Below are 9,659 nucleotides of genomic sequence, written 5' to 3'. Positions count from 1 at the left end.
TTGGTTCCTAATCCATAACTACTATGATCTTCTGCGTGAAGTGAGGGAGGTTCACTTACAACTTTCCTCCTCCCACATTCCTGCAAGACTGTGAGCCTTGCAAGATATGGACTGTATCAGGGCATGCATTCACGCGTTCATGGAACTGCCATTGCAACAAACCCTGTATGCATGAATATAAACCATCCAGCAATAATAAGCACACCTGAGTTACATCTGCCTAAAACTTAGTGCCAGTGTTGAACACAGACAGCAGCATTCTGATACTCCGCAGTTGATTTACTTACCTGATCTCCAAGAGCCTCATAAGGGTACACAGAAATCAATTTTTCAACCCTCATGCAGATGAAACTCTTAATGAATACAAGAGTGGACAAGAAACATGTATCTTTTATGAGCTAATTTACAAAGTGGCTATGAAGGATCATTTATAAAGGAAAGCAGGCCTTAAAAGTAATGGTTTTGTGGGTGTAGTTATATAGGATTGGGCTAGGGTGTGAAGACAATCCAACTCAGGCCTCAGTGTAAATGTGACTGAGGCTTCCCACAGTGATACGAATATTTATCCATTTCTAGGTAAAACAGACTCCAAGAAACCACAAGGACTTTTCTCACATATTTAAAGTTAATTCAGTATTTTGCTGAATTGAGGCTACAGTCCTCAGCACCTTGGAAGTTTCAGGCTGCGCACAGGAATATAAGTACTCCCCCTCCCCCCTTATCTAAGTATTGCCACCCAATTAAAAAAAAAAAGAGTTAAGTTCTGGCCACAGTGATTTCTCTCCCCCCCTACATGTAATTTCAGAGCCCTCATCTGTTCATCTAATACAACAGCTATAAATTCGGCATGTGATCCAATGGACAAACCATTCAGAGACATGACTACAGTCAGCACTGTTCATTCCTCCCAGCATCAAAAGTCCTAAGCAGTGGATGGTGCTGATTAGTCACAGCTGAAGACTTCAGAACCTCAACATGCTAGTTTAGTATTAATTTTCACCTAACTGGAACAGTGGAAACATCCAGGAGAGGGAGGAATAGTTGAAGCATGTTTTCAGGATTATTCCCAATAAAATAAAACTGAGCCAACTAGGAGAGTCTGTGCAGCCCACCACAACATGGAGAAGGGAAGCAGAAGATGGTCTGTGCGTTTTCCCTCCCCAGCCCATGTGAGGTGCATGGCCCCAGGCAGATTTTCTGCTCTTCACACTGCATACAGGCACCAAGGTTGCAATTCTGGAAAATCTATTAAAGCACCACTTCCCCCTGAAGCCGTCTAAATTTCACCCTTGATTTTCAATTGAAAAAACCCCTAGAATTTTATGCCTGCACATGCTTGAAGCTGACCTGGTCTCGATGGGACTGAACAGTTCTAGTTTTAATCTGCTAGCATCCAAAAAAGAGGTGTAGCACTCGATCCAGTACTTGTGCTCAGAGAAGGCCCAAGAAGTCTCAACTGGCTTTACAGACAAAATGCACGTGTCTGCCATTTCCCTAAAACACAGCTTGTAGATGATGTGGTGTTCAGCTTCCCATATGAGCTCATCTAATGGCTAGAGAACAGGTAGGAAGCAGGGGATGAAACCATTATTTGCTTTGCCTGAGGAAATGCAAAACTAACTCAGGCTGCAGGCTCTGTGGGGTAGAAATACCTTCTCTTGGGGCTGTTTTGGCACCAGAATCCTGGAAGAGAGGAGTGAGAGTAACCAAAGCTCAGCAGGAACTTTGCATTGAAACAGGTGATGCTAGTCCTGGTTCCTCTCCAAAATGTGTTTTGGTATTTTAGCACCCTTTGATTGACTAAAATACAAAAGCAGTGCTTACAGGAGGCCCAGATGACAGGTCCTTCCCCCAAATCCTTTCCAACCACCTAACCACCTGCTATGCCCCCTACTTTGCTCTCTCTCTCTGTCAGTTACTGCGGAATCACTTTATATACTGAATTGCAACTTCAGCTTATGAGTAGACAGTGCCCCTCGAATGACACTAAAAGCAGCACATTACCTTAAATTTGTATTGCAGATTATGGCACTCTTCTAAGAAGGAGGAGAAATAACTCCCACGTGCAGAAACGTGTTAAACCCAGGTCTTTTACTTTCTGGGTGAACAGAGATGAAGAAATTGAGGCAGCCAGACTGGAACCTTTTTGTTATACTGCAATGTTTGAAGATGAGCAAGCTTCTTTGTTCTTCAGGACAAAATCCATAAAATTCAGGACAAAAGCTGTAAGTGCATACAGTGGGGCTTAACAATGTGGATCCTAAGCAGACAGAGATACTTCTTTCCAGCCCTTCTACTTTTAATGGGCTGGGATTGAAGAATGGCATTAAACTCACCCTGTCCTCAGTGTTCTCTGTTGATCAGGCAGCTCTGCTTGGTGGTTTCAGCTTTACAAGCAGACCTAAAGATCAAACACCTGCTTCTAGATTCATTCCAGTCATTCAGTAGCTAAAAATGTCAATCTGCAGCACTTTAGATGCCTGTATTTTTGACTGGTTCGAAGTTCTGCACTGAAGTGCCTGCATTAAAGAGTTACAACAAAAACAAGTTTCTAAAACAACAGATCTCAAAATCTTCCTAAATGCAGTTATTTTCTGAAATGGACAGTTTAATTTTGATAATTTTCACATTTTACTAACATTCTGTTAAACTTCAAATTAACAGAATTACTCTGCAGCAAATTGCATTATACCCAGCTGCAATACCACCACTAAAACGTTCAGCACAGTAATTTTAATTAAAGGTATACTTTGCTATTTTGAGTCAAATACAGCATTTTCCCAGCCTCCTGCTGTTAATCATTTCAAGCATATGCTTACACGGCTGTTTTTGCCAACCCACATTCAGCTGTCATCAGCCCCCACAGAAAATAATAACAAACACCTAGTGCACCCACACAGAGGTAACTGAAAATGGGTTAGATGCATAGAGGTGTCAGAAGCTATGAGAAAATAAACCGTACAGCCTTCCTAATTATTTGTCATAGATCTCATACTTTGACCCAACATACAGCATTGATTTTTCAGGTGCAAATTTTATTGTGGTTCATAACAAAGGTTTCAGAAAAAGCACAGGAAAAAAATCAGTGTCTCTTACTTACAGGGTACATAAAATATATTCTGTGAAAGCTAACTCTTCAGCTGAGGGCAATGCACCTTAATTTAAGCTAACCATTATTTTCAGATACACACGCTAAGAAGCAGATTTTGCAAATATTCTATGTTTTCATTAGTTTGATATTGAAATTGAGAACCAAATATTACGGTGAAACATACATTGTTGCAGAGTGTGTAGTATTAAACTGTTAGACAGAAAAGAAAATCTTGCTACTGGAAAAGAGACACTCATACAGAAGATACTGTCAAAATACGTAAAATCAGCCCTAGTTAATATTAAATGACTCAAAACATATTTGGAAAAATTGCGGATGCTGAGGTACACATAATTTGGGAATTTTGGTGCTGCTATCTCCATTTTTCATGTGAGACATCAAAACAAAGGATCTTAATTTAAGCTAATTTTTACTTTCTGCAAAGGATTTCTTCAGCTTTTAATTGTACTTTTAACCGTAAAAAGAAACCCCACACTAGTCCTAACAAAAACTAGACCTAAAGCTAGTATCTAGTTTATTAAATATCATACCTATCTTTCTCTAATGAAATAAATCCCATTACTTTTAAAAGTCATTTTGCTTTACATGACTGTGGCTTGTAGCAAGGTGTCTGCTAAATTAATCTGAAACATGAATTAAAAAACATACTTTAAGAAATTAAGAACAAAAGTCAACCAAGTAGCCTTTACCTCAATCAATGTAGTCTGCCTGCATGCAAACCATTCACAAGTACTGTAACCCTCTGTAAACCAGAAAGGACCAAATGCTCTGCTGATTTAATGCCACTGGTTCACATGGAGATATGCTGATCAGCAACTTGGTCCACAGTCAGTCGAAGCAGGTTAGGACCTTATCTAGCACTTCCTGGTCCACTTGAATTCCTGAACTACGTAGCTGTAAGGCTGCTGCCCCCCTATTACAGGAAGATACCTACTGACTAAGAAATGCAAAGAACTAAATATTCTTCAGTCATCTCATTTAGTAAGAAACTTGGTGCATCTGTACTCCATCAGAAATACAGAGCAATCAAATTCTGGACTTCATGTGTGTATCTCAGGTAAAATTATGCAAACATTCCTTCAATACTTTTTTTCTCTAGTGCCTGTTCTTTACAGCAACTAAATGCCAGTCAGCTGGGAAGGAAATCTGAAAGGAGTTAACCTCAAGATACTAGGATTTTAGATAATTATTTTAACATCTTTTTGACATACTATTAAGAATCTCTAGCTGCTCTTTGAAAAAAAAGTAAGTTTTGTGTGGCTGACCGAGCATGCCAGGCTCCATCAATAGGAAAAGAATGCCTATCTCCAACCACAAAACAAATCTGGATACCACATTGCTGGATGCAGTGGATGGATTAGAAATCAAAGAAGCATAGAGAGCTCTGTTCTTTTGGCAGTTTCATAATGCCCCAGCAGCAGCAATGTTTACTGTTTGTTATTCAAGGCAGGTGAATATTCTGCCAGTTTTCAGTGGACTCCACTACTTGTGGGCCTTCATGTGACAGAGCACAACAGACAAGCATATCCGTTTGGTGGATGAGATCTGAATACCACCACGAGATCTTAAGGCAGTGGCTTGGATTCATATTATTTGGCTTTAGAAACCTAGCCAAAGCACTGGGATAGCAGCCTCAAGATTAGAGGCTCCCTCTGGGACCAGGAGAGAAACTTGCCTCTCCAGGTGACTGTTCATATCTTACATGGATTACTACATCCATTGATCTGGATCTACTTAATCATTTAAAACAAATATAAATAAAACTAGGATTGACCTAAAACTTAAACAACTTCTATCTTAATATAAACAGTGAGGAAAATTCTGCATTCAGCTGTACATCAGTATACACTGCTCTGTATTAAGAATAAAAGCAGCACAGGCATCAGCAGAATTTGGCCCAGGTAACTTAACATTTCACTTCCCTGAAGGAAGGTGCTGGCCTACATTGATTGCTGAAGGGCAAACTGTCTACAGTAGTATTCTATATTTCTATAATATTCTGTATCAAAGCAATAAATATTAGTTATAATCTGTATATTAGATTTCATATTTATCTGATAGCTATTTAAATCTACACTGTCAAAAATATAAGCAGTGACCCACTTCTACATGGCAGCATATACTATTTGTGTGAATGTGTTAAAACTATCATATGGGTCTATATTTACATAAGACACTTTCGTTTATACAATAGATTTTAATTTACATAAATTCTTGCCATAGGATAGATAATTGTGTAAAGGTTGGATATTATTTGTTTCTATGATTCTGCATAACTACATTTCAGCATGAGGATTCCATCACTCTGTCTCAGTTTTATGGTTTTTAAGGATACAAAACAGAGCCTTATAGACTTCAAATTCTCCAAAACGTTATACCAATATAAGCACAGGAACTCTAACTTTGAAGTCCAGGCAAATAACTGTTTCATTGTTCCTAACTTTTTTCCTTTACATTTATAAATCTCTTTAAAGAAAGTGCACTCCTGAAAACAAGGGCAATCAAAATGTTTTAGCATCATTGAGATGTAAAAGAGTGTTTCAGCTGAGCACGATCTGCAGAAAAACATCATACATGTTTTTAATTAACTATTGCAATTACCACAATCTAGGTGCACAAATGAAAAACGTACATGTTAAACATTAAATAAGCTGAAAATGCTGCTGGTCTCAGCTTGCTCAAAACAATGCTTGATTTATTCCCATTGTTTTGCTTCGCTTCGCAGATACTAAAGATATAATCAAAACATGTTCGTTTTCATGGAGGTCAAAATGTCCAGTTATTTCCTCTGTAAAAGGCAAATAATTGTTAATTTTCCATACCTCTAATTTCAGACACTTTTAAAATACAGAGGTAATAAAATATTTTAATAAAGATATTTAGAAAGCTTATAACAATCAGACAACAATTTCTGAGTTCAGAGAACATCCAGGTATTGTCCTTTGAATTATATATTGACTTTCCTTTGCAAAAGTTGATATATACTTCTCAGAAGAACAATTTCTGTAACACCAGTTAGTGTTCATTATGAGTGTTCATTACGGATGTGGCTTTAAGCAACCTGGTCTAGTGGAAGGTGTCCCTGCCCACGGCAGGGGGTTGGAACTAGATGAGCTTCAAGGTCCCTTCCAACCCAAACCACTCTATGACTCTGTGATTAAAGACAGAACATAATTGCTTGTCTTCCTTTTTTGCTAATGTTGGACTGGAAAGCTCTACATTAAAAAAGCCCTGGAAAACTGAAAAATATGTAATGCTTTACATAATATGTAACATATAGCTGTTACTGGCTGTTCTTGCCAGCACTGCATTTCTACAGACAAACAGACCCAAGAGCTGACAGATTGTTTTCCCTTTTACCTATACCAGTTGTTGTAATTGGATGACTATTAACAAGTCTCCTTCCTGCACTAAGCAGTCCAAGGATTTCTGAACAGTCATCCAGTAATTTCTGTCTAAGGATTTTCTTCCTTACTGTGTAACCCAGGATCCCAAGAATCTGTGGTTGTATTGGATCACTTCATTTAGAAGAGTATCTAACATCAAGACTTCCAGCAAACGATTGATTTACTCTTGTGCCAGCACAGTTTTTGATGATTTGGGCAGTCTCCATCAGCTTCTTTACGTAAACAGAATTGGTGTTTGATATCAGTCTAAGGCAAGAATCAACTCCCATTTCTCTTTCCCGTCTTTGTTAAAGCTAAAACCAAACAGGTAACAGCTTATACTTGGTCATGATTAGATGAAAGTATTCTTTGTAGCTGTGTAAAATGACCCAAAAACTTACATTGTAATGGAGTCTTTGCAGATGGGAGTAGTTTTGACCAAAAAGCAGTGCTTTTGTAACGGAAAGGCTACAGGAATGTTTCTAGAAAATGAACCTTTTTTTGTGTTGGACACTGTGCTGCAAAATACATTCATCATAAAATCAAACAAAGGGACAAATTCTAAATCCTACTTAGCAATAGATCTAAATTTGCAACCTGGTAATCCTGTGTTTAAACTACTAAATGAAAAACAAACCATTCTTTCACTTTCTAATCCTACGTAATAATACAAATATTATAGGAAAACTGTATTATATAATGTGTTTTCCTGAAACGTGTACTTTGTAAAAAAGACCTCTTCTTGAACAAAACCAAGTGAAAAGCTGCAAAGCGTGCTTATGTGGAATGCTCCATAACACATAGTTAAAGCAGAGCATCACATTATAGTAAGTCTGAAGGAATGAGTAGCCACTTCAGTTTGTACCCCTAAAATTCAAGCCTAATAGCACTGGGAGTATAAATCAATTAGGTTAAGTGCTTGAAAAAGTATCTTTTTAGCTGTGATGTGAACAAGAGTATTTGACTGTTTTTCCCCATGCACATTTCTCATAATTAGAATGCAACTGTCTTATCGTGGATATAAAATACCGTTCCCCTCCCCAGATTAGAAAGATATATAAAAAATATTAAAATAGATACTCAGTACAGAATCTTCCTATGATTTGCTTCAAATGCTGATCTGAATTAAAGCTACTATGTCTTTTTTCATTGTTTCTCCACCTACTACAAAACAGTGTGAAGACAGTTATTACCGAGACATTAATTCTCCCAGAATATACCCAAATACCTTCCTCCAAACTTTTTTTCTTCATTATTAGTTTTAAATCTACTATAAAAATAGTAGTGCATGAATAATCAATTAAAAATGCTTCAGATAAATGGTTCAGTTCCTTTTCAGATAAAGACACAGTGGAATACTGACAAAAAATATGCTAGTTATTATGCTTTCTTTCTTAATACTCCTTTACGACCCAAATCAATTCTTCACTCCACGTTCCTGTATTTGGTAAACAAATTGTACAGTACTCTCAGTGTAGACTTCAGGTCACAATTTACAATATCTAGAAAAAAGACAAGGAGAAAACAATCAGTAACTTCATTAGCTCAAAACATCTTTCAGAAAAAGTGCCTATCCTCTACTCCCTTTCCTTGCTCAGATGCATATCCATGAACATTCGAATCACAAGGATAGTAAGAAAGAGTAGAGATATAAAAAAAGTAAAGCTTTTAAACTGGTCAGGCAGGAACCAATAGAACTCTTACTTCAAGAACTGCAGGACTTGGCCCATTCTGGGCTGCAACATCCTTTAGTAGGCCTTATTTCAGCAAGACAGCTAGAGGCAAGTTTAGATTTTCTGATAGATCTAAAGAAGCTAGGCATACAAGTGCCCCTTCTGAAAATGCCTTGGGTTAGCTGATGTACACGTCTTAGAAACTCAATGTCTAAAGTAAAGGATTTATATGAAACAAAAAGCTGATGAATACCTTCTGTTTCAGAGAAGTTCTTGAGAAAGTCAATGTTATTTCACAAGAAATCTATAAAACAAGCTGACAAGTACTACTGCAGTAGTCTATGCTAGTGCTTCAAGGAATATTCAGTCTCAAACAGGAACTTAGAATTGCCCTCAGAAAGAACAGAATAGAGCAAAACAGAATTTGAATTACAATTGTCCTATCATTTTTGACTCTGCAAGAATTCAATCTCCTAACTTTGGTTCTTGGAATTGGCCATGAAGGTGTAAAGCAGATGGTGTCCCATTATCTTCAAAACCTCCAAGTAGGCCTAGTAAATTGTGTATGTAATCATCAGATGCTTTTACCATTATATTTAACTGCACTGATATTTCTCATAGATTGCGAAGGGGTTATACGTTGAAGAACGAATCCAACCAAATCTGTGCATGCTGTCCTGAAGCATGTAAACTTTGAAGGGCTAAAGATATTAACGACATGTCAAACTGACAACCACAAAGGGTGAAAACACTCAAACCTAGATTTTATGCTGAGCTGGTTGGTGTATGGTCATGAAACCACAGCCACATGGTTTTGTGGCTCTTAATTAAATCAGATCAAAACTGCTTGGTATAAAAGAGAAAATGCCAAAAGCTAGAGGCAGGGCATACTGCTCCCACAGCATCATGTTATGCTCTGCAATACTGTTTGCATGTAAATCAGGAAGTTTCCTCTTTCGGGCCAGCAGCAAGCCACGTAACACCTTCCTTTCCTAATACAGAATGTCAAATGAATAAAGAGATAACTTTGATAGGTCTTTGCAAAGTTACCAGAGGACTTCACCAACACAAAAGAATTCTACAGAAAGGTCCAAACTAAAAAGCAGCATGCTCCCAGAGAAAGATGAGTTATTTCCATTGCTACATGTGTTTGACCTAGAACATTTTACTGATTGCAGTTTTCAAAAAGATAAACTCGAGTTTGACTTTGATGTACACATTTCAAGAAGTAATCTGACAAAAGCTCAAACTGGAAATGTATTCATTATAGACTCAGTAGATTAATGTTCCGGCCTTCATTAAAGTAAAAGGTCACAGAACTCTTTTTAATACCTTTTCAATTATATTGCAAATAACCCAAATAAACTGTTGACCCCATAAAAATCATTGGTTTTCATACTCATTTATTTAACCACATTCTTTTTTACAGTAAATATGTTTTTCATATTCTAAAGCACTTTTCAGCATTTTTTTTCCTCAAGAACCTCA

The 9,659-nt window shown here is 37.4% G+C and overlaps 1 protein-coding gene across 1 annotated transcript in view; it reads right to left on the bottom strand.

Annotated features, from left to right (window-relative positions):
• Nucleotides 1-7,923: 7,923 nt before the first annotated feature.
• Nucleotides 7,924-9,659, bottom strand: part of PARVA (parvin, alpha) — a gene marked incomplete at its 5' end in the record, with an annotated part of 19,746 nt that continues 18,010 nt past the window's right edge. The window contains one exon of the mRNA XM_010020776.1: nucleotides 7,924-8,000. Within this exon, the coding sequence (XP_010019078.1) occupies nucleotides 7,924-8,000 (77 nt within the window). The remainder of the gene's footprint in view (nucleotides 8,001-9,659) is intronic.

Source organism: Nestor notabilis, unplaced genomic scaffold (assembly GCF_000696875.1).
Source record: "Nestor notabilis isolate BGI_N333 unplaced genomic scaffold, ASM69687v1 scaffold1068, whole genome shotgun sequence".
In the NCBI taxonomy this organism is placed as follows: Eukaryota; Metazoa; Chordata; class Aves; order Psittaciformes; family Psittacidae; genus Nestor; species Nestor notabilis.
This window is presented reverse-complemented; position numbering and strand designations above follow the sequence as displayed.